The 26,100-nt window shown below is 42.0% G+C and overlaps 2 protein-coding genes across 5 annotated transcripts; one reads left to right on the top strand and one right to left on the bottom strand.

Moving 5' to 3' along the window:
- Nucleotides 1–2,555: 2,555 nt before the first annotated feature.
- Nucleotides 2,556–12,414, top strand: LOC134616779 (gastrula zinc finger protein XlCGF57.1-like). 4 transcript variants are annotated; one of them, XM_063461809.2, is made up of 4 exons: nt 2,556–2,788; nt 7,655–7,760; nt 9,123–10,475; nt 10,799–12,414. In XM_063461809.2, the coding sequence occupies exons 2-4, from the start codon at nt 7,743–7,745 to the stop codon at nt 11,291–11,293; spliced, it is 1,866 nt and encodes a 621-aa protein (XP_063317879.1). In that variant the 5' UTR covers nt 2,556–2,788; nt 7,655–7,742; the 3' UTR covers nt 11,294–12,414. The 4 variants fall into 4 exon arrangements, with proteins under 4 accessions (XP_063317879.1, XP_063317862.1, XP_063317856.1 ...); XM_063461792.2 differs by having other exon boundaries at nt 2,559–2,788; nt 7,663–7,760; nt 10,796–12,414; XM_063461786.2 differs by having other exon boundaries at nt 2,559–2,788; nt 10,796–12,414.
- An 11,569-nt stretch (nt 12,415–23,983) lies between these two features.
- LOC134616773 (tripartite motif-containing protein 16-like) lies at nt 23,984–25,870 on the bottom strand. The gene has a single exon (XM_063461772.1). The coding sequence runs from the start codon at nt 25,839–25,841 to the stop codon at nt 24,141–24,143; it is 1,701 nt and encodes a 566-aa protein (XP_063317842.1). The 5' UTR covers nt 25,842–25,870; the 3' UTR covers nt 23,984–24,140.
- Between the last annotated feature and the right edge of the window lie 230 nt (nt 25,871–26,100).

Here is a 26,100-nt window from a genome sequence, read left to right as displayed (position 1 = left end):
AATCAGCTGTGAGTGTGTGTGCTTTTGTCCCTTTTTTCAGTATTACTACTACTTTACACATCTGGTAGGTTTTTTCCTCTACTGTATACTATATGAGTGTAATCAAGGATTAATGACAGAAAAAAAAAGAAATTGAAATTTTGCTGGTTTTACTGAAAAAGGCAATCCAAATGTACATGACTAAAATATTTAAATTAGTCAATTCGAATTGATAACTCTAAAACACTGAACAAAATCAAGTATTTGATCCTGTGGTTTATTTTCGGACATCTCTTTTCTTCTAAAAGTCCAGGCGTGTTGGGCACCTGGTAGAGCTCAGGTTTGACGAGACAGGTTTGGAAAAACCTGTCGCTGGCGACTTTTTGGGGGCTGAGGGTTAAAATAAATAGGAATTGGCCAAGATTTGTATAAACTATCATAGCAGAACAAAAGTAAAAAAAAAACTTTATCTGTTATCAGAATCAAATATTTGATTAGAATAAAAAATTTAACTTTCTGGAAGATTTCTCGTTACATCTGTCACAAAAGTAACAACATCTCAGAAAAGAAACATGATAGCAACAGAAAAATATGATAGCAGTGTGATGTGATGGTCCCTGGCCAGATTTTTACACATATTATAAGCCCTGTGACACAAAAACCACTGAACTCGGACACGCACAGACTGTTTTCCTTCATGGTAATGAAGAAAAATGCTGGTCTGGTATGTAAAAGGGAATTTATTCTTCCAGGACCTGAAGCTCGTGAAGCAGCCCTCCAACAGCCAAACCTATCTGTCCTCTGATTGTCTTGATGCATGCTCAATCATCCAGGTAAGTAAATCTGCAAAAGTTGATTCTGTTCATCTGGACGAAGCGTTTTCAGCATTTTCTCCCACTGAAAACGCTTCGTCCAGATGAACAGAATCAGCATCAGAGATGTTCTCTGATTGCATTGTTTAATTGGTGATTGACATGAAATTGACCAATCAGCTGAAAGGAAGAAAAATAGGGTCAAAATTTGTAAGTATAAATCCACACACAGCCAGGAAAGCCGAGCGCAGAGTTGTTTGTAGCACCAATTCAGCAAGAGTGGAGCCAGATGGATTTTCCATCCGTCCACACTGTAAAGTCTATAGACCAGCAAGCGATAAATTAACAGTGTTGTTGGTATTTTCTATAACAGTTGTATGCAATAGGAATTGCTGTTTATAGTCCTCCTGTATATCTGCATGTTGCCTCCCAATTAAAACCTGTGATAATGGAGATTCAAATTCATGTCATACCTATACCAACAGTTATCAAGTATCCGGATCGACCTTTACTGATGTGCTTAAAGGAAAATTGTTATTTCCATGTATTTTCCTGTTCTGCCTTCAATTTTGAGGACTTCCCCCCACATTTCTAGTTGTGACAGTGCACTACAACAAAAAGATCTGCTGTGATTTACATTTGTTGAATGAGCAATTTTGTAAAATTGTCTATTTTTGTATTCACAGTTTACAAATCTGTCCTGTACGGCATGGACTGATTGCATGCTAAAAAGTTGTTGCTTAAGAATAAAACAATACATTTCTAATTAATAACATCAGCAGAAAGCCTTGTTATTAATTAGATGTACAATTTCTATAGAATAGGAAACAACTCAGTTAATTTTTGATCATATCAATACCAGCATATTACACGACTAGTGATGGGATCTCTTTTTAGAGAACTGGCTCTTTCTGCTCGGCTCACTAAAAAGACCCGGCTCTTTCAGAGAAACTCCATAACATGTTAAAACTCCTAAACCCATTTCTAGCGTTAACTGAACTTCCAAAACAGAGCTACCTAGATCACTTAAATTACACAATTGAAAGCATATGTGTATTGTTTGTGTATTTACACACAAGCACTCATATATATTCCAATAATTAAAAAAAAAGTTCATTTACCTGCTACGACCACACACCAAATCCGGTCGTTGGTACTTGCTGGCTGTGTAGGCTCTAACAAAAGCTCAACACTGCGCCGAGCATTCTGGAGCACTTCTGTTGTGTTTTTTACGTATTTTGGAGTTTTTACGTGTTTTGGAGTTTTTGCGTGTTTTGGGGTTTGTACGTGTTTTGGGGTTTGTACGTGTTTTGGGGTTTGTACGTGCTTCAGAGTTCGTACGTGTTTTGGAGTTTGTACGTGCTTTTTCTCTAGGGGCCACCGTAAATATACTTTTATTTATTCACTCCATATAAATGTAATAAATAAATCATATAATACAAAAACCAACTAGTCACAGTTCAACTTTTAACTATTTATAATTTCAGCTTTTTCCTTTTAAACAAATTTAAAGTGAAACAACACAAAACACTGCAAACCACAACACAATTAAATATAAATTAAAATAAGAAAACAAAAAGAAGATGCATATTCTCTGTCATATGGGCCTGCATGAATAAACTTTCTGAATCCTTTATGATCTGCAACTGAAAATAGTTGTGGATGATTACTATACCTTTGTAATGTGACGTTGTTGTCCCTGGCTCTCTCTCTCCCTCCCTCTCTGTTCCTGTGCTGGTGTAACTACCACCCCTCCCCCCTCTGCCCAGCGCAAAGCACAAGGCTCGAGTGCGGAGTGAAGTGAAAAAAAAGTGCGAGAGAGAGGGTGAGAGAAAGAGAAAATAAAAACCACGGCTCCCGTCGTTCACGTCAAAGATTCGGCTCTAATTTCGTTCGCGACCGACACATCACTATTCTGAAGCAGTGTGTTGATCTTTTTGGCACACGCACCGGAGCGTCAGCTTCAAGCGGACCATCACTACCTCTCACGTCTAAAGGTAAGTGCCAAGGTAACTTTGAACTGAGTTTAGTCAATCTTGAGTTTTTCGAAGTTTTCTGAGTGAGGTTTTCTGTTGCTCTCTGTGAGAGAAGACCGTTAAAGGCGAGGCTCTCCAGAGTGTAGCAAAACAGGAAACCACAGCCGAGTGTGTGTAAGTGTGCAAACGAATAGATTAGAAGTGCAAGTGAGCCACGAGTATAGAAAGGTCAAGTTTCGTGAGTTGTTTTTCCACTGATCACGCGCTCAACACTCTACACACTCAAGCATCAGTATTGTACAATTCTGGGCGTCACGTGAGGTGCAGGTGTTACCATATAACGGGAATCTCCATTGTTCTGTAGCAGTGATTCTCAAACGTTTCACAATGAGTTTCACCCTTACAAGCGACATCAAAGCACAGTAGTAAAGGCAGAAGCGGGTTTTGATACGAGCGACACGGGCCCGGAGCGGCATCGTGGTGGGGGCTGTGGCGTGTCCAACGGGGTGACCTGGGGGGGCACAGGCCACCCCCCCAACCAGACTGGCCACCCCAGGTGCCACCCCGAAGCCAAAACAATAAAATCCAATGAAATATCAAATGTACGATTATGTTTTCACAGTGAAGCTCAGATATCCGAGTGTAGTGAATGCAGCATCGGCTTCTGCGCTATGAGCATCATGTTAGCAAAGGTAGGAGAGCCAAGCACGAAAGACAGCATCACAGAAAACAGTTTTTCGGCGAAAGATTAACAGTTTAATATAGCTGGACTGGCCATCGAGCATGGCGGAGCTTCCACGGCGGCTAGCAGGTGGATGAGGGAAGGGTAGGCAGGAGGAGGAGAGACCCGAGGCGGCTGCTGGTTTGAGTGTCAGGTGAACTGAACTTCAGGTAAGAAGTTATGACCTGCAGTCTATCTGGGTCAGATATAAACCAAGTTTAGGTGGAGTTTATTTTCGTTGTGCTGACTTTTTACAGTCAGTTACAATAACTCGTACTGCGTGCTAGCTAGCATGATGGAGTTTCTATACAGCTGGGTGGGTGCTATGATGTTACTGATAGTGAACTTTATTTTATTCATAAGGTTAGTTAGTAGAGTTGCCAACGGCTCCTTAAAAAATGGAATGGTCCCTCATTCAGAGAAAATATTACAGGTTTGGTATTGAGCTGAGAAGAGACGCAGTTTGTCCCGTACTTAAGCTAGAATGAAAAAAAGACACAAAGCTGGAGTTATTCTGTGTCTTTGCTGCACAGCTGCCTCTTCTTCTCTCATTCTCTCCCCTCTCTCTCCTGTTTCTACTTCAATCATGAAACTGATCAATGATCAGCTGATCGGCTTTTCTCTCTTGTTTGTTTATCGCCCACTTTGCACCAGAAAGAGGAAACCAGCGGATGTCACGCTAAACAACAGCAGCACGTTTAAGCTTGATCAGCTGTTGTTAGAATTTATTTAATATTAATTTCTAGTATCAGCTGATGTTTGCTGGAGCCACAGCTGTAAAGCTGCTGGTCATGATATCGGTTTGGATATGTGGTGAGAGGGAAACATGCAGATGAAACCAGGAGATGTCCTTACTGAATCATCAGAGCTGAACACGTTTACCTTTTAGGTGACATGAATGAGTTGAAGGGAAGTTATGAACTGTTTCTGAGAGACAAATAACACCAGGATCTTTTTCTATGTAGCTGACAGCTGGTAACTGTGCAGGGGCGGATCTAGCAAAGTTATGCCAGGGGGCCAGGTAGGGCATTAACAGGGAAAGGGGGGCAGAAAGAAATACTTTTCTTACTTATTCTCATTTAAAATATCTAGCTTTTATTAAATAATTATCTGAATCTTGCGAACAAAGTTTTTATCTGACGTAAAATTGATAGAAATCATACATATACCAACAAGACAGTGTACATCACTGTCACAACAGCGTTTGTTTTCATTCAAAGGCTTTATGGCTTTAATACCTGGTGGGCCGATCTCTGGTCAAAATGCCCAATTTTTTGTCCCAGTCCAGCCCTGCATGTTAATACTGGCAGTGTCACCATGCCAGCTGACTGTATTTCATCATCAGCCAGTGTTGTTCTTTATACATCAGTATTACCAAAGTTTACCATAAGGCAGCATAGAAAGTATTTACTTGCTTTCAGGTTTCATTCAAATGTTTGTCTTTTCATTTGTTTCCCCACTTTTTTCCTGTTTCAAAATCAAACACCAGTTTGTGAGAAGATTATCTTCTTTTTTTAATAGGCAGATAAAGTTTTGCATTGGCTAATTTGCCAACTGTATGTTAAAAATGTTCGTATTTTAATATTCAAAAATGTTTTTGCCCAAAACATATGTGCCCTATATGTCAGTAAAAATACTATGCAAATATTGCTGTCCTTGAACGCTGAATAAACACTGACAAAGCACTGATTGTATCTCTTGTACATTATCAGCGCAGTATCTAAAAACTTTGCACCGTAGTGGTTAAAATCTCATTCTAATAAGAGTCAAAAGCAAATTCAGTTATTAGGTTTACAGGGTTATTGAATGATGGTTAACTGTTGGTAGAATTTTTTTTAACATTATCTGCCAATTACATCTGCCACCCTTCTCCAAATCTGTGCCCCTACCTGCCCCCCCCCCCCCCCCAACAAAAATTTTCTAGACACGCCACTGGGTGGGGGGTGGCGAAAAATAAATAAATAAATAAAAATTGCTCGTATTCATGCTGCCCCGACATCATGCCAGCGCATATTGGGAATGTTGTAGGCACCGATCGGTTTTCTATCGTCCATTTGCTGGGAGTAAGGGCGCCCTCCGTTTGCGAGGTGCGCCTGCTCGCTGCTGAAGTCAAAGTAAACTTTATTGTCATCTCCGCTACATACAGTCCAGTATATAGAGAGACAAGACGACGAGGCTCCAGTTACAGCAGTGCAAGTAAACGAACAATAAGTATAAGAAGAGTAAGAAAATAAATATTCATTTTAGGACCAGGGGTAAAGGGATCAATAACAATTTACAACTTGTAAGGTACAGTTTGATGTCTTGATGCATTCTCAAACATCCAGGAAAGTAAATCTCCAAAAGTTGAATCTGTTCATCTGGACGTAGCGTTTTGTGGGAGAAACGTTTCGTCACTCATCCAAGTGACGTCTTCAGTCTCAGCTGACTACAGGTTTCCCCAAACCTTATAAACAGTACATTTGCATAATGACTGAACCCAGCCCACTGAAGGAACAATGGGCTGTGAGGTCAGTTCCTTAATCATAATTATGCAAATTCTCATGACCATTGATCAACAATCACTGACCAAACCCACTGATCAAAGAACACTGATCAATGGCCATGAGTACCATTCACAGAGAGTTGGGGAATGGCTGCAATCACAGCGTTGTAAGACGGCAAAAGATGTACCCTTAGGCCCCCTCCTTGATTCAGAGATGGTCTTTTCCCTCTTCACGAAACGTTTCTCCCACAAAACGCTACGTCCAGATGAACAGATTCAACTTTTGGAGAGGTACAGTTTGATGATTTAAAGTCTCACACACAACCCCTGGAAAGGAGAGGGGGACATGCTGCTTCCAAATAGAGCACATTTCATTCATAATGTTGTAAATCCAAGGCCATTATGTATTCATGATCTGAATACTGGGTTGTGTGAAATCCCAGAAATAAACCTTAGACAAATCTGTGAACCAAGGTGTAGGTCTGTTAGGTTAATTGTGGTAATCCTTTGAGTAGAGTCTGAGTGGCTGCTGTCATGTAATTAATATCCTTAGTATCCTTATTTTCTTATTATATTGTTTTATGAACTTTAATAATGAAGGTTTGTAAAGCAAGGCCACTTTTGACTCACAAACTAAGTGCTCACCCAGACTGAAAACAGGAAGTGTAGAGCTGTACAGCATATTAATAGATACAGGAAGCCAGACAGAAAAGAGGAACTTTGCCATATAAGCAATGTTTGTGTCAAAACTGTGACGTGTAAAGTACCAAAATAATTATTATATGAGACACAGTTTATGATTCTAATGTTAGAGATCCTGCAACCGGCGTTTGGGCTGTGCAGGGGTCTCTCTCTTCCGGAAGATGATTGAATAAAAAGAAATATAAATGTTTTAACACACTATGAGTCGGTTTTCTCTGTTCTATCATGGGGACAAAAGAATCGGGGTTAATACTGCACTTACACTGGTGCATTCAAATCCACCCACAAACACATTGAAAGATGCAATGCCAGCAATGTGGATTGTCAAGACTCAAACCAGTCATTAAGTAAAGACAGCAGGGATCACTTGTTTCTGTTTATTATACAGCCAGATTTACTTGTGACACACATGTGCAGCTGGCTTTATCACCTATTTTGAATTTGTTTCAAGCACAATACATTTGTAACTTTCAGTGTTTTCCGGTCTTCCAAAAGAAGAAAAAAAAAACCTTCAACTACATGACATGCAAGTGTGTATTTGTTTTCACCTCATCATACACTTGAAGTTTTACAAATCACCACTCCTTCTGTTAATATCATTTCAGTCTCAGACAATCTAGTTTTTCTTACAGAGATTGAATGCACCTTCTGCGGATGGCGGTACCACACAGTGTGCGTGGACTTCCCCTGTACAGAAGGCAACTACAAATGTTGTGAATGCTAAATAAACAGAAACAAATGATCCCTGTCGTCTTTGCTTAATGATTGGTTTTAGTCTTGACCATCCACATTGCTGCCATTGCATCTTTCAATGCCAGCAATGCCAGGTATCAGTGCTCAAACCTTTTGTGTTTGTTTCCAATAAGTTGCCCACCTCGGGAAACAAAAATGTGTTCCTTGTCTTGTCAGATGAACATATGAGACACTTTGACTCTTCAGTGCAGTGTGGAGCCTAACAAAGATCTGTTTTGTGTCCCAGCTGATCAGCAGGAGGAGAAGAGTCTGACGGAGCAGCAGAGGAACATTTTCAGCTACTTGGACTCAGCTCAGCCACTACAGAGAAAACAATGAGCTCAACACAGAAGGTGACAGAGCAGGGCGATATAAATATTTATCACGATATACATTTGAAAATTTGTGTTAACGATGTAGCTGACGATATAATTGACACTAGACAAAATACTTTACAACTCCACAAAAAACAGCCTGCTAGCATGCTCTACCACAAATAGTGCTTTGTTGTGTATCTGACGGACGAAAGCTAAACCAGTTCCACACCACTGACGTTGCTGCATTTTTACAAACCAATTCTGGTTCATCTGTTTCATTCAACGATCCGCTTTCACCCTTCTCATTCTCCGTCGCCGCCATGTTTTTTCCTCCATGTGATTGTATTTGACAGAAGACGAGCAACTTCTGTTGTGGAAGCTAATGGGGTTCCTTATGAATAAACAAATAAACAAACATGGGATTTATTATCACTGAATAGTTATGTATAAATCTATACAAATTATAGAAATGTGTAATAGGAAACAACAATATAATATAAATTATAAAATAATATAAAAGTGTGTGTGTGTGTGTGTGTACATCAGTGTTGGGACTAACGCGTTATTAAGTAACGCGTTACAGTTATTATTGTGGTAACGAGCACGGTAACTAGTTATTATGCCAAAACCATGAACATGTTATTCGTTACTGGGATTTAGATAGGCTCGTTATTCGTCCCAGTCCAGCCCTGTATGCAGCTCATCTGCAGTCTGGTGTTACCTACATCTTCCTATTCAGAAGGCAGAATTTCCGAACTCTGAGTACAATCGAAGCACCACGACTGCAGTTTTTGTGTTGGATGTAAAAAGTGCACATGACGCTGTGACGTAGGCTAGAATCATGGCCGCGGTCAACGATGGTCCAGGCGTGGGATTTCTCTCGTGGAAATATGCACATTATCTTTTCCTTTCTATTGGTAGGTGGCACAGTGCACTTGTGGCAAGTAAGCAAGCTAGAAGACTGGAACTCTCGCTGGGTATCCAGTTACGGAATCAACGCATTAACAAGAGAAGTCTGAGTAAAACCAAAGTTACTTTCCCTAGTAACTAGTTACTTTGAAAGTAACGAGTAACTTGAACTGAGTTACTTTTGATAGAAGTAACTAGTAATGTAACTAAGTTACTAATTTAAAGTAACTTACCCAATACTGGTGTACATACAATCAGGAGGGATGGGCATGATTTTAGTGTTTGAACAGTCATGAATTATTTTTAGCACCAGGTTGGATGTAATGTGTTACTATTACCAGCAGGTGGGGATAAGAGACCTTTAAGGTGTTTGGTGCCACACTCCACCTTCAGGTTTAAAGCTAGTGTTAATGGAGGGAGTTTGAAGGTTGAGGTTGTTCCACGACTGCATTTCACTCACTGCCTCTGTTTGTATCTCTGTCACTGCAGGACCAACATGGACCAAGAAGTCAGCGCTCTCAGGAGGCCGACAAACCTCACAGAAGAAAGAGAGAGAAAACATACAGCTGTGACGAGTGTGGGAAGGATTTTTCCAGGAAGGATTCCCTAAAACAACACCAACTCATCCACAGTGGAATTAAGGCATACAGCTGTGACTTGTGTGGAAAGTCTTTTTCCAGGAAGGGTCACCTAAAGCAACACCAACTCATCCACAGTGGAGTTAAAGCGTACAGCTGTGATCAGTGTGGCAGAGCTTTTACTCACAGTGGCAGCTTAAAGAGTCATCTAGTTACCCACTCTGGAATTAAGGCATACAGCTGTGACGAGTGTGGGAAGGAGTTTACTGAGAAGGCTAAACTAAAACTTCATCAGGTCATCCACACTGGAGAGAGACCGTTCAGCTGTGACTTGTGTGGAAAGTCTTTTTCCAGGAAGGATTCCCTAAAACAACACCAACTCATCCACAGTGGAGTTAAAGCGTACAGCTGTGATCAGTGTGGCAGAGCTTTTACTCACAGTGGCAGCTTAAAGAGTCATTTACTTATCCACTCTGGAATTAAGGCATACAGCTGTGACGAGTGTGGGAAGGATTTTGCTATGAAGGCTAAACTAAAACTTCATCAGGTCATCCACACTGGAGAGAGACCGTTCAGCTGTGACTTGTGTGGAAAGTCTTTTTCCAGGAAGTCTCACCTACAACAACACCAACTCATCCACAGTGGAGTTAAAGCGTACAGCTGTGATCAGTGTGGCAGAGCTTTTACTCACAGTTGCAACTTACAGAAACATCTAGTTACCCACTCTGGAATTAAGGCATACAGCTGTGACGAGTGTGGGAAGGAGTTTACTGAGAAGGCTAAACTAAAACAGCATCAGATCATCCACACTGGAGAGAGACCGTTCAGCTGTGACTTGTGTGGAAAGTCTTTTTCCTTGAAGATTTCCCTAAAACGACACCAACTCATCCACAGTGGAGTTAAAGCGTACAGCTGTGATCAGTGTGGCAGAGCTTTTACTCAAAGGGGTCACTTACAGAGTCATCTAGTTACCCACTCTGGAATTAAGGCATACAGCTGTGACATCTGTGGAAAAACTTTCAGCCAGAGAGGGCACCGAAATACACACCTACGCATTCACACCAGACATGATGTGTACTGCTGTGAACAATGTAGCAAAGAGTTTACAACAGACGAAAAGTTACAACGACACATGTTTACCCACACTGAGGGAAGACCTTATAAATGTGACCTGTGTGAGAAGACTTTTAAATCTCCACATTACCTGAGACGACACCAACAGATCCACACCAGAAAGAGACTCTACAAGTGCAGTTACTGTGAGGTATGTATTTATATTGTTATCATTTTAGCCTGACTGTTTGGAACAACTCTGCTCATTAAACTGTGTTAGCATGTTAGCAATTCTACTGCATGGAAAAGCAGCTCTGAGTGATAATTCAGATTTTCATTTCAGTTATAATTTTATTATTACTGTAGTGTTATGGTGGTAGTATTGCAGTTATTGCAGCCCAGTAAACTGAGTGTGTTAACTGAAACAGTAAAATGTAATTGGACGTCTGCAGAGATGCTCTTTATTTCCGGCGACGTTCAGGATAAAAGTGTTTAAGGCCTGACTTACACTGTCTTTGTGTCTTTGTTTAGAAGCAGAGCGACACAGAAGGATCCAGTTCTCAACCCTGTCATCACTGTGGTGGTGGGAAAGACTTTCGTTGTGACCTCTGTGGAAAAACTTTCAGTTGCCAAGCTGACCTAAAAACACATCAACATAGACACGCTGGAGACAAACTGAAATACTGCAAAGAATGTGGGAGAAGCTTCACCACATCACGTGACTTAAAACGACATGAACTGATTCACAGTGGGGTTAAAAAGCACCTCTGTGATCAGTGTGGGTCATCCTTCACCACTGCAGGTGACCTTAAAACACACAAACGAGTCCACACAGGAGAGAAACCACACAAGCACACACAAGCACACAAACATCAGCGTGATCACTCAGGGCTGAAATCTCTCCCATCACTGGATCACGGTGAATCTGAAGAGACAGAAAGATCCTCTGGTTTCAGAGTCAGACTCAAAAAGCTTGAGATCAGGCTCCACAGAGTTCAGATAGAATCATTTAAACTTGTGTTGAACTGAACTGGTTGCTGGGCTGAACTTCTACATAATACAGATGCACATGGGATCTTATTTTCTGTCGTTTTACTGAGTCAGTTTTGTCCTTTTTTCTCTCTCCTGGTTTCGCTCATCTGTAAATAATTGAAGCTCAGTCAAATAGTTCATTGTTCTCCAGCAAAACGTTTTGGAAACTTATGTTTAACCTTTAAAACTCTGACATGTTTTAGCACACAAGGCTTCATCGGGGAGTTCACTCATGATTGGACCATGAGAATAAAGGTTTTTAGTTCTTTCAAAGAGAGTCTTGGAGGTGTTTGATGTTTTTGTTTTTTCTGAAACCACCTGAAAGAAAAACTATTTTTCTTGCTTTATGTAGTGTGGAAGTTGTTAATGTTTCTTTCATCTGTGATGTTCTTGAATGTGTTCACATGAAGCTGGTACAAATAAACTGTCCTTTTAGCTTTAGCTCCTAATTTATTCATTATTTATGGATGTAGCACAGCAGCAGTTTCTTGATTTACACATGGAGGGCTCGGGATCTGATGGTAAATAATGTTTTGTGTCCTTGTACACATCATACAGCTCAGCTGTTCCACAGATGTCAGGTTTACACAGTGGGATGGTTTGTAAGAACGCAGCTCTCCTGTGGATAAATCCTTACTCTTAGCCTCAGGACCTCACACAGTCCCAGCAGGTTTGGTCAGAAGATTTATCCCTTATACCAAAACATCACAGAGTCTCCTTTGCTGTGCTGTTTCCACAAAGAAACGTAAACTGAAGACCTGCACTTACAATGTTTTATTTAGTTTAGCAGATTCAGTGTCTCCATGATCGAATCTGCTGTTTTTGTCCTGCTGTTGGTAGCAAGCTGGTTAATGCTGAAATGAACTGGCTGCATGCGTCTCTGAATGTAAATTGGTGCACTATTAATAGATCACTCTGGAACGGTGTCATCACCCTAATTTGTCCACTTAGTAAATCTCACTCATGGCCAAGAAATTGAAATAAATCTTGTTTCCCTGCTGGATAGTGATCCACTGTAACTCTGCTCCTCCTTCCTGTTTAGGATTTCTGTGACTGAAGTAAAATTCCCTCCATCCATCACTTATCCCAGCTAACCCAAAGTGAAATAAAGTTTTGCCCATCTTAAAAAAGCATTACAATAATGTGCATCACCAATGCAAACTGAATAATACAGAAGATGAAAGAATAGACTGTGATCAGTTAATAAAGCTCATGATGTTGATTCATTGTGGCTGCTACACAGATACTTCTGGATCACTTCTCTCAGTTAGGAACCTTCCTCACCAAAACTGACTGTTGGACCACACCCCTGGTTTCATGAGAAATTGTTTCAGCCACGATTTCTCTTCCTGTATTTCAGAGTAAAGACTGAAGTCACAAATGGAAACATGTTTAAAAAACACAATGTGAGAGAGACGTTGAGGTCCTTAGAAGTTACCCTGGGTTTTTCTGTCACCCTGCTAGATGTTACACACCTTGTTATTGGACTGATTTCTACTGCTGGACTACTCCTGGGGAGAGTAACAATACTCTTACTGATTAGTTACCTTTCACACCTTTGGAAGTATTTATTTTTGTGCTTGCAGCGCTGTGAGCCAGAACAGTGAGAGAAAAATCTGCAACAGCAACGAGCCGAATGCTTAAGTGAATCCCAGCAGCTGCACATGTGCTACGCTGATTTAGAGGATATCTTTGCTCTGGATTTATATTTATACTTTTTCATTTCTATATGATTCTTCTTGCATCTAAACAAAGATGATTCAATTTGCTAAATTTTGATGGCTCTTCGTGCTCGGGTGTAAATGAGACGTAATATTTGCTCTTGGTTTGGTTCTCCTGTACAGAACCTTGCAGTACAACAGAAACCTAAAAACATTATTTGTAGTTGTTATTCTTAGTTGTTCTGCTGCCTAAATACCACAGGGTCTAATTATGAAGTTAGTGAGCTGCACATACTTTACGACCTGCTTAAGTTCGAGGTCACAGCGTCTGTAGAGCAGCTGGAACATAATGAAGTCTACAAGGTTTTCTTTTTATTATTGTTATTATAATTATCATTATTATTTTACTCTCTAGAAGCTTTAAAATAGTGTTTGTGTTTTGAAAAAAGTGATTTATGAATTGAACAGAAACATATGTGCTTCTGAAAATCGCCCAAAGGCACAGAGACAAACTCAAAGGATGCAACCTGTAACTTTGTCTTCCTTCATGTCAGTACCATCATCGATTATTTATATAAAATGCATATAGCAACAGTAACACTTTAGTTTGGATTTTATGATTTCTGTAACTGGAAAATATTATTTTGTTTAAAGACAAAAGTGACCGCATAGTTGCAACATTAAAGTGAATTATTAATTAATTAGCATTAAGTATATTCGTTGCTTAAACTTTTGCACTATAACTTAAGTAGGATTATAACTTTTAAGGAAGGAAAGATTTCAGATATTTAGTTCACTGTTTCAGTTATTTTGTATGAAATGAGATAATCAGACTAAAATTTACATTTGTCAAATATGATGCTCTAAATCAAGTAAAAGTTTGAAAAATATTTTTAAAAAAATCCTTTTTGAAAATAAATGATGTAGTTTTAAATCTCACAACAAATCTTCACAAAATGTAACTGGCTGCACAGCATGGGGCTGGAGGAGACGCACCAGGTACATCAGGAAGGAGATGAAAAAGCATGTGAAGTGGTTGAGACTCGTGCAGCAAACATATTTGAGTTGTCCTGCGGGATGGGCCCGACTCACTGGTTCAAAAGATGCCGAGGTGATAATGGTAATAATAACAAGTTCAAATGGATAACGCTCTTTAGTTGTTCTTGTATAATTTGGAGCTCTGAGCTGTTTATTATATAGACTGATGGCAAAGTCTGCATAAAAACAGAATAAGAAATTTAATTTAATTTAAGCAACTACTGAATGATGGCTGTGAACTTGAAGTGAACTCATTTATAATATTGCTTTTTGTATATTATAATAGCCTGCTGACTTATGATGTTTAAAACTTACATTGTGATATACACAACATGTTTATAGTACTAACATTGACAGCTCTTACTCCAAGATGCTTTTTTTGTATTTACTGACAGTCAGCAGAAGAGTCTGAAAGTTAACAAACTTTAGTGTTTCCCGTTTTATTTGATAAAATAGCGCCACCTTGTGACATTTCTTTATACTACAGCAAATACTACTCTGGATTCAGTGGACTGGATAGGTTCAATGTTCTTGATTAAACTTTGAACATACAAGTGTCTGTGTTTTTATTTATTTTTTCTTTGCACTAATTGCACATCTACTCCAAACTGAGACACCAACTTTTGAGTTCAGATGGCTGGCATGGGAGGGATTGTTGGTGTGGGATGCTTTATAGGAAACAAACCTTAAAAAAATTTGGAGAGAGCAGTCCCATAAATTTATTTTTTAAGACATGACTTAAACAAAGTAACTGACTTTATCCAGGTTAGTTCTGATCCTCAAACTCATTACCTGAACCCTTGAGTTGGGACCCTAAAGCAATGTTGAGTAAATTAGTGATGTGTCGGTCGCAAACGAAATGGCTCTTAGAGCCGGATCTTTGACGCGAACGACGCGAGCCGGCTCCTTATCGCGAGCCGTGTTTTTTTTTTTCTTTCTCTCACCCTCTCTCTCGCACTTTTTTCCGCTTCACTCCACACGCGAGCCTTGTGCTTTGCACTGGGCAGAGGGGGGAGGGGTGGTAGTTGCACTCCCAGTAGCACAGGAACAGAGCGGGAGGGAGAGAGAGAGAAAGAGAGCCAGGGACAACAACATCACATTAGAAAGGTATAGTAATCATCCACAACTATTTTCAGTTGCAGATGATAAAGGATTCAGAAAGTTTATTCATGCAGGCCCATATAACAGAGAATATGCATGTTGTTTTTGTTTTCATATTTTAATTTATATTTAATTGTGTTGTGGTTTGCAGTGTTTTGTGTTGTTTCACTTTAAATGTGTTTAAAAGGAAAAAGCTGAAAATTTAAATAGTTAAAAGTTGAAATGTGAATAGTTGGTTTTTGAATTATATGATTTATTTATTACATTTTATGTGGAGTGAATAAATAAAAGTATATTTACGGTGGCCCGTAGAGACAAAGCACGTACAAACTTTAAAACACGTACGAACTCTGAAGCACGTACAAACTCCAAAACACGTAAAAACTCCAAAACACGTAAAAGCTCAGAAGCACGTAAAAACTCCAAAACACGTAAAAACACAACAGAAGTGCTCCAGAATGCTAGGCGCAGTGTTGAGCTTTTATTACCTAGTGGCTACACAAGCCAGCAAGTACCAACGACCGGATTTGGTGTGTGGTAGTAACAGGTAAATGAACATTTTTTTAATTATTTGAATATATATGAGTGCTTGTGTATAAATACACAAACAATACACATATGCTTTCAATTGTGTAATTTAAGTGATCTAGGTAGCTCTGTTTTGGAAGTTCAGTTAAAGCTAGCAATGTGTTGTGGAGTTTGTACGTGCTTTTTGGAGTTTGTACGTGTTTTGTCTGTAGGGGCCACCACTGTAATATATGTTTGCACTGATTGCCGATCACGCTTCAACTGAGTCGTCCTCGGTCAGAAGGAATGGTACTCCAGAGTGATGTAGTTCAAATCACTTTAATAAGAAGGTGGCAGATGACATCAGCAGGATGAACAGCGTTGGTAGGAATGCAATTGCATTACAGTATTCACGTGCAGGTGAAGGGAGTGTGAGTGTGTATATGTGTGTGGTCATCTGTAAACAGAAGGAACAAATATTTGTATTAACCACTATGGTTAGCAGTATACCCCTTATACAGTACTGTGGGTTTCCAGCCTAATGTTATATAATCTGCCATAACCACATGGCCACTAGATGGCACCCTAAGACCATAAATGAATTTCTAGCTAGTATATACATTGGCAAACAGGACCTCTACAGATTACAACAATTCAGATAATAAACATAATAAATAGTTACATCCACCTACAACCACAATGCTTGAGAGTAAGTCGTATATGAAATATAATATGGGCTGAACCCAAGGCCGCCTGTAGTAGGCCAAAAAAACGCATCTTAGCGATAGCAACGGGACTAGCTTCTGACGTAGCAAATTACACAGATAAAGTCAAACAAGCATCACTCTCATCTTACAATACTCACATGATAAGCACGCACACAGGATTAACTCACACAGGAATGCAAGTAAATACGTTAATCCTCCGACACACCTCTCATCTGTGCAGAACTGCTCTGAATACGTTCCCAACCGGAAGTACAGATACCGAGGTGCATCATGGGTAACGTAGTCTAAACAGTTACAGTGAACAAGCGGACTTTTAACAGCCGCCCCTGTATTTGTATGCAAATACACTCATGCTAAAGTCCTTCTATTTTGAAACAGTATCATTTGAGTCCTCAGGTACTTTGGGAAGTTCCACCAGCTTAGTTACCGGGCGAACATAGGTACTGTCTTTAACCTTGACCTCGACAGCTCGGACAATGCCATCAGTCCCTGGGAAAACTTTGGAAATGGTACCCACAGGCCAAAGGCCTCCAGGCAGATTAGAGTCCACAATCATAACAGCTTGTCCCACGGCCATGTTGTCAGTGGACTTCCTCCATTTCTGTCGGAGTTGCTGTCCTGGGAGGTAGTTCTGTATGAACCGCTTCCAGAAGTGGTCGCTAATGACCTGACTGTGTCTCCATCTTCTGTTTGAAAGAGTGCCTGAGGGGCCGTAAACTGCCTGGGGTAGTGCCGAATCATGCTGCCCCATCAAGAGAAGATTTGGTGTGATGGGATCTGGGTCAGCTATGTCCGCTGATGCATAGCCGAGCGGTTTTGAGTTCAAAATGCCCTCAACCTCTATGAGGGCTGTGAGTAGGACTTCTTCGGCTACAACTTGGTCCTTCAGGACTACTTGCAAAGCTGTCTTCACTGCTCTGATTTCCCTTTCCCAGGCTCCGCCGAAATGGGGAGAGTGTGGGGGATTGAAGCAGAAGTTGATAGTCTGCTTGGCTAGTTGCTGCTTGAGGTCAGGCTCCATGTTTTCAAACGCCGTTTGGAATTCTCTGTGACCACCTCTGAAATTGGTCCCTCGATCAGACCACATCTCGTATGGCTTTCCTCGGCGTGCGATAAATCTGCGTAATGACATAAGGAAGGAATCGGTGTCAAGACTAGAGAGGAGATCAAGGTGCACGCATCTGGTTGTAAGACACTTGTAGATAATTCCCCAGCGTTTCTCTCTTCTACGACCTATCTTTATTGTGTATGGCCCAAAACAGTCTACGCCCGTTGACCAGAACGGGGGCTTATAGAGTCTCAGCTGTGATGAAGGTAAGTCAGCCATTTTGGGTGTAGAAGGTGAGGCACGCCATCTCCTACAGTCCACACACTGGTGCTGATGTTTCTTAATGGCTTGACGTCCTCTGAGAATCCAATAGGTGCGCCGTATTTCTGCAAACAGCCTCTCTGCCCCTGGATGAAGGAGCTGGTCATCATAAGGTTTTATGATGAGCTTAGTCAGGGGATGTTCAGCTGCTAACACAATGGGATGAATACTGTCTGGATCTAAGTCGGTGGCTCCGGCCTCCGACTCTGATGAGACCGGTCAGACTGTCATATTCAGGGGACAGCACGCTAAGACGGCTGTCTGAGCGGACTGGGTGACCGATCTGGAGGGCTCGGGCCTCCTCTGGGAAGCTGTCAGCCTGAGCCGAGCGAAGCAGCATGGTCCTGGTTTCTAGTTGCTCCGCTGCTGTAATAGGAGTGCCGGCCGCCCCGTGTAGGGTCTGGTATGTAGCAGCAATCATCTGGCATACTGTGTTGGATCCGATAAGGTCGGGGATACAGAAGCGTGCCCACAGAATGCAGTCTTCCTGAGCTCCTCCTCGCTGCATGCCGGGAACTCTGTTGGCAACTTAGGCCAAGTGTCAGCAGTTTGTGACAGGAAGGGTGGACAATGTGACCAACGATTGGGGACAGTTAGGTCAGCGAGATGTTTCCCTCTGGTGATGTCATCAGCGGGATTGAGGTCAGAGGTCACATACCGCCACTGTTCAGGAGATGTCAGCTCCTGTATTTCACAGATTCTAGTCCCCACAAATACCTTATAGCGACAGGAACTAGACTGGATCCACTGCAGCACCGTTGTAGAGTCTGTCCACAGGTAGATCAACTGCAGGAGAATGGTGAGCTCTGTCTGGAGTAATTTGGCCAATTGGGCTCCTGTGAGTGCTGCGCAAAGCTCCAACCGGGGCAATGACACCTGTTTGCGTGGAGCCACCCTGGAGCGAGCCATCAGGAATGATGTGGCGATGGGCAGGTGTTGTTCGATTACTCGGAGATATGCCACAGCCCCATACGCCTTTTCTGATGCGTCGCAGAATTAATGAGCCTCATATGTCGCATTGCTGGAGTTGTGAGGAGGAGCGTAGCAGCGGGGAATGGTGACGTGCTGAAGGTGTGACAGTTCACCTTCCCACTCAAGCCAGGACTGAAGTAGCTTCCCTTCGATGGGCTGCTGAGTCCTAATGTTGACTCTTGTGGGTCAAGACTTTTGAAGTTCAACCAAAGCTCGCAGCTCTCTCATCTAGCTGAAGCGGGCAGGTGAGCAACTACTTCGGGCACGTTGCTCGCCCACTGACGTATCTCGAATCCTCCTTGAATGAGTAAATCTCTCATTCGGTCGATGAGCTGCTTTGCCTCTTCTGGATTGGACAGGGACTGTAAACAGTTATCCACATAGAAGGCTGTGTGGACAGAGTCGCAGATGTCCTTGTGAGTGTCTTCGTGCTCCCTTGCATGTCTCTGTAGGGCGAAAATAGCACAACAGGGGTTACATGTAGTTCCGAAGGGCAAAACTCTCCACTCATATACGTCTGGGGGCCGGTCAGTTTCACAATCCCTCCACAGAAACCGTAGCAGAGGACAATCCTCTGGGAGCAGCCGAATCTGATGAAACATGGCTTTGATATCTCCACTCACGGCTACAGGGTGTTGGCGGAAGCGGAGTAATACCCCCAGCAGAGTGGGCTCCAAGGGAGGTCCTGGTAAGAGGTAGTGGTTCAGGACGGTCCCCTGAAACTCAAACAGTTGAAGACCACCCTAGCCCTATTATTGTGATGTACCATGTGGTGGAGTACATACCATGACTCGGAAGAGCTATGTGTCTCATCTGGGCTCAGCTTAACAACATAACCAGAATCTACTAACCTGTAGATCTCCTGGCTGTATGTGAGAGTCAGATCAGGATTCTTGGCCAGCTTATGTTCAGTAGATCTGAGGAGGCCTTTTACTGCTTCAGGAGAGACGGACATCCGTGGAAAGTCCCTTCTCCTCAGCAGCGGAGTGGAGTATCTCTCGACACCGTCTACTGGGATTCTGATGGTCTTTGTTTCCAACATAGCTACCGCCTCTCTGTCCTCCTTTGACCGTGTGACCTCCTTCTCTGTCCTGTAGGGGGGGAGCATCTAGTTGCCACAAACGCTTCACATCTTGATGCAGGGCCTCTGCAGGAGAAAGGCACATGTTCAGGCACTGCAGGTCCCCCTCAGATGTAGGCGTACTACTGGCTGGCCCCTGGATGGCCCATCCGAGCTTGGTGCAGATGGCTACTGGCCCTTTGGATGACCCCCGAAGGACAGGATGGACAGGGGTGATGAGATGAGCGTTATCTGAGCCAATCAGCACCAAAGGTTGGACCTGGTTAAATCCCTCAATCTGGACTTTCTGTAAGTGAAGATACTTCTTCTTTAGCTGTTCAACTGGACATGACTGAGTAGCTAGGCTCAGTTGTTGGGCTGTGAAGGCATGTGTTACTTTGTACCTCACTTTGGGCTTAGCCCTTGGTGACACCTGAAATGAGACAAAGCCTCCCTTCATCTGGATTACATCTCGACGGATAGTAGGTAGGTAGGATCAGCAGGACGTGGTGGTTGCTGCAAGTACACAGGATTAGCTGGATGTCTGGCTTGTTCTGATTACTGATATGAGAAGGGTTCAGCAGTGCATCGTTCAGGTCTCCTGAGTGGTGTCGATGTGGCTACATAAGTGGCAGGGTGCAGCACTGGCTGAGTGTGAAGGCTCGCTTTACGAGGAGGTGATGGAGCGGATGTTTCCCCTGGCGTCAGCAGGTTCACAGGTGTTGTGGTGTCCTGCTCTGGGGGTATTACTGGCACAGTTAGTGGCTCTGTGGTCTCATGTAACACCTCACTGCTAGGTTGTAGTGGTGCAACTTCTGTTATGGAGGAAATATGTTGGGGTTGTTCTAACGCTCCTGTTTCTGGGGGAAGAGGACTGCCAGGTTTAGAAGCTTGCTCCAAACGCTCCACTCGCTTTAGTAACGTCCCACGAGTTTCCTCCATAGACACTTGCAGTTGAGTCATGTGTTGGAGGACACTGTTCCAGACTGATTCCATTTTCTGCCATCTCTCTTCCTCTTCATAGTCGGAGCTGCTTGAACTACTTGGAGCTCTAGATGGCGCGGGTGGCTCAGTTAGATTGTGCTCATAGTCCACCAGATGTCCCGGAAGTTTCTTCTCCCGCTTTGGACGGGGGCTACTCGATGCACCTCTATCCTGAGGGTTTGTCATCTCCTTAACTCAGCCAAGGCGAATCTGGCTCGAAGGACCACTGCACTGACTGCCGATCACGCTTCAACTGAGTCGTCCTCGGTCAGAAGGAATGGTACTCCACAGTGATGTAGTTCAAATCACTTTAATAAGGAGGTGGCAGATGACATCATCAGGATGAACAGCGTTGGTAGGAATGCAATTGCATTACAGTATTCACATGCAGGTGAAGGGAGTGTGAGTGTGTATATGTGTGTGGTCATCTGTAAACAGAAGGAACAAATATTTGTATCAACCACTATGGATAGCAGTGTACCCCTTATACAGTACTGTGGGTTTCCAGCGTAATGTTATATAATCTGCCATAACCACATGGCCACTAGATGGCACCCTAAGACCATAAATGAATTTCCAGCTAGTATATACATTGGCAAACAGGACCTCTACAGATTACAACGATTCAGATAATAAACATAGTAAATAGTTACATCCACCTACAACCACAATGCTTGAGAATAAGTCGTATATGAAATGTAATATGGGCTGAACCCAAGGCCGCCTGTAGTAGGCCAAAAAAACGCATCTTAGCGATAGCAACGGGACTAGCTTCTGACGTAGCAAATTACACAGATAAAGTCAAACAAGCATCACTCTCATCTTACAATACTCACATGATAAGCACGCACACAGGGTTAACTCACACAGGAATGCAAGTAAATACGTTAATCCTCCGACACACCTCTCATCTGTGCAGAACTGCGCTGAATACATTCCCAACCGGAAGTACAGATACCGAGGTGCATCATGGGTAACGTAGTCTAAACAGTTACAGCGAACAAGCGGACTTTTTACAACCACATATATTTATTAGGGGTGCAACAATACTCGTATCGATATTGAACCGTTCGATACAGTGCTTTCGGTTCGGTACGCATATGTATCGAACAATACAAAATTTTTAATTTATCTTATCAACTTTTCTTCTGACGATGCTGTCTGTGTTGAGAGCTCAGTGGATCTGCGTTCGACTTATCCGCCTAGGCTGCGCTGTCGAGCGCAGATCCACTGAGCGAGACAGAAGTTAAGCTCATTGCAACATGGCAACTGCCTCAACGCTACCCGAAATTGAACCTCAGCCACCCTCATTCAGATCTGGCGTTTGGAACTATTTTGGTTTTCATGTGAAGTATGACCCTGATGGTAAGCGCGTCATGGACAAAAGTAAAACAGTATGTCGGATGTGCCATGCAATGCTCAATTACATTGGTGGGAGCTAGTGCGTTAGCGCAGTTAGCTCGTTAAGGTGTTGACGCTGTCCAGCCCCACGCACGGGGCGATCCGCGGTAGCTCGTTAACGGAGATTTGCCGTGTTGTGGCGTTAACGTCATTTCAACGAGATTAACGCTGACAGCACTAGTGGGAACACAACGAGTATGACTGCACATTTACTCCGACATCATCCTAGTGCAAAGACAAGTGGAAGCAGACAAAAACAACAAGCACGCATGCTACAAACTTTACCCGAGTCATTTAGACAGCCGTTAGCACATGATTCTCCTAATGGGGACCTGATATGTTTAATATTCTGCTGAGAATATAGCCCAGAAGAAGCTATAGTATAGCTTTTATTTTGGAAAGAGCCATTTCTCTGTAATAAACTCTCTTTTTCCAAAGATGAGTGATTTCTCGATCAGATAGATTTATTTTTTTATTACTTTGTTTCAGCAACATTAAATTTAAAAACTGTACTTTTGAGTTAAAATATATATTTATAATTTTAATAAATGACAAATTAAAAAGGCATGAACATTTTTTTTGTATCGAAAAAATATCGAACCGTGACACCAAAGTATTGAACCGAACTGAACCGTGAATTTTGTGTATCGTTGCACCCCTAATATTTATATATAAACATACATAAATAAAACCACTTTTTTTTACATTAGTAATTCCTTTTGTAAATAATTTTATATTATTGTTAATAATAAATTAATTAAAGCAACAAAACAACCTGAAGAGCCGGTTCGGAGCCGAAAGAGCCGGATCTCTAAAAAGAGCCGGAAATCCCATCACTAGAGTAAATACCTTTGGTAATATAGTGTATATGTGAGAGTCTATTACTTTGTCTGAAACAGCTTATCCCTTATAATGTTTTACAAACAGTAGGCATAGAAGTCTGTCAAACCAAGTCACTTAATCTGATGTGTAACCTACGGTTATTGTGGGATCTGAAAGCTTGGACAATCTCAGTTTGGTTTTAGTGGTCTAGCATGGCACATTTAGAGAACACACATATTAAGATTAAGAACTATATTTTATGTATGAGGGAAGAAGAAACACTTCAGGTAAAGCAGTTTGGATAAAACATATGTCTAAACATGGGGGGGACACAAACAAACAAACCAAAAAAAACCAAAACAGTTTTCCTCTTTGAAGCCAAGTTCCAAAGAAGCCTTGAAGGAACAATTCCATCCAGTTTTGTCCATTATTAAAAAATACATTTATTTGCCAATCATTCAACATCACCACTTGTCTATAACTCTGCTGATTTTATTCCCTTTGTGTCCAGGCTGAGATTTCAGGTGACTCACTCAGATCATTTTCTCCAAATCAGAAGCTTCAGATTTGTGGAGACGCTCTGCCTGCCAGACACAGCTCAGGGCAATGAAACATGTCTATCCTCCACAATATACAGGCCTGTATCATTTAGTGTCTGTATTTAAATGTATAAATGATCAAGTGTGATCAAACTTACATCTGAAAAATGACATTAAATGTCAAACATTAAGTATTTAATTTTTGTTACATTTTAAAGGTTCAAATCTCAAAGAAATTAAGTTTACAGTCATATATGATCAAGAAAATCAACAATCTTCACATTTCAGAAACTGGAACCAGCTTTAAATGTGACTAAAATAATGATAAAACAATCAATTCTCTAATCATTGACTAACTGATGAATCACTGCAGCTCCAATATATTGTTGCATTTGACAACCCACTACAGCAACTACAGAATAAAACCACTAATCAGACTGATGAAAGATTTCAAACATGCTGAATATGAAGAGTAGTATAATTTAAACTCACGTGATTATCAGCCATAAGAACAAATTCAGATTTATATTGATGTAAGGTATATAAATGTAAGTACAGTTTGAATCAGTGCAATATTATTTTCACACATCAATGGACCACTGAACTTCTCAGCTTCTAAAATGTAAAGCCTCATTTAGAAACTACACAAGTACATATAATGGTCAGGGATCAACATCAACCTGTCTTCTCTTTTTGACTTTAATCAACTCTGCAGTGTCTCCGACTCCCAAAAAACAAAATCCAGCATAGAGCGGCTGAGTGAATGTGGTCTGGACTCTGTGGAGGAGAGTCATGGTTTCAGAGACGCTGTAGAAAGACAGAATACCTGCTCTGTGATCCAGGTACACTCCTACTCTGGAGGACCGAGGACCTGAGAGGACAGTTTGAACATTGTTGTGCCAAAATTTATAACTGTTTGTGTACCAATATAATGCCCAAGATTTGTCATTGTTTCCAAAAGAACATTCATTGAGGCTCCCTCCTCTGCTGATATTCTTGTATGCGACTGCTACACCAACTTCTAACCCTCCCTTCTCCACCTCCCAGTAACAACGTCCAGTCAGACTCTCTCTACTGAGGACCTGATAACATCCAGTGAATCTGTCTGGATGATCAGAATAAGACTTTTGTTGTTTCATAAATGTTACTTTTCTGTTCCCCTCAGATAATAATAGATGTGTGTTTGCTGTGTTTGGATCCAGTGTGATTTCATGTGAATATTTTAAGAATCCAGCTCTGGTCTTTGGCTCTGGTGGTGACAGTAAAACATCCACTTCAGTGACTGTCAGTGAGATGTTTGTCCATTCCTCTCTCAGAATGTCCTGTAGTTTATCTCTGGTCTCTGACACAGCTGCTGTCACATCCTCAAAGTAGCTCAGAGGACGAATATTGATGCTGGATGAGTGTGTAGACTCACTGAGTGCTGACAGTGAGGGGTAGTTGTGTAGAAACTGGTTGTGATCCTCTGTGTGTGAGAGCTGCTCCAGCTCGCCGTCTTTCCTCTTCAGCTCAGCGATCTCCTGCTCCAGCTTCTCCTGAAGCTCTTTGACTCGACTCACTTCAGTTTCCTGCTGGGATCTGACCTGCTGCTTCACATCAGAGCTTCTTTTCTGGATGAGACGGATCAGCTCAGTGAACATCTTCTCACTGTCCTCCACTGCTTTATCAGCAGAGCCATTGATGGCCTCCACCTCCTGTTGAAGCAGCTTCACATCTTTCTCTCGCTCCTGGATTCTCTGCTGGATGTTTAGTCGTCTCACCTCGAGCTCCTTCTGCTTCTCAGTCCTTTCTGCTGCAGCTGGGACTGTTTCATGGCCTTTATGTTCATCCATTGTGCAGAGATAACAGATACTCTGCTGATCAGTACGACAGAAAATCTTCATCACCTCATCATGACGAGAGCAGATGTTCTCCTGGAGCTTCTTGGAGGGGGCCACCAGCTTGTGTTTCTTTAATGGAGCTGCATCATAGTGAGGTTGGAGGTGTTCCTCACAGTAAGAGGCTGGACAAGATAAACAGGACTTGATGGCTTTCAGTTTCCTCCCAGTGCAGACATCACAGGCCACATCTTCAGGTCCAGCATAGCAGTGATCAGCTGGAGCAGCTTGGAGTCCAGTCTTCTTCAGCTGCTCCACTAAAGCTGCAAACATGACGTTTTTCTCCAGGACAGGCCTCGGTGTGAAAGTCTTCCTGCACTGAGGGCAGCTGTGGATTCCCTTCCTGTCCTCTTCATCCCAGAAACTTTTAATACAGTTCATGCAGTAGCTGTGTCCACAGGTTGTAGTCACCGGATCCTTCAGTAGATCCAAACAGATGGAACAAGAGAAGGTTTCTTGGTCCAGCTGAACTCCTTTCTGCGCCATTTCTCCTCTCAGTGTCAGTGACTGTGTGAGTTTCTCTTCCTTATAACTGAAACTAGTCTGAGCTCTGATCTCAACAACATGTGTTTCTGCAGTGAACGGAGCCTGTCAGCTCTTACACGTCACCACATGTTGGTTACACCCATCTTCAAAGTGCAGACTTGAAGGGGAGGGAACGAGGAAACATGTGGACAGAGAGGAAGTTCTGTGTTTAAGAGCAGGAAGAAGAGGGAGGGTTATCAGGATGTGCTTCACTCCAGGA

The sequence above is a fragment of the Pelmatolapia mariae genome, linkage group LG3_W (genome assembly GCF_036321145.2).
Source record: "Pelmatolapia mariae isolate MD_Pm_ZW linkage group LG3_W, Pm_UMD_F_2, whole genome shotgun sequence".
NCBI lineage: Eukaryota > Metazoa > Chordata > Actinopteri > Cichliformes > Cichlidae > Pelmatolapia > Pelmatolapia mariae.
Note: the sequence above shows the minus strand (reverse complement) of the source record. Positions and strands in the feature narration are given on the sequence as shown.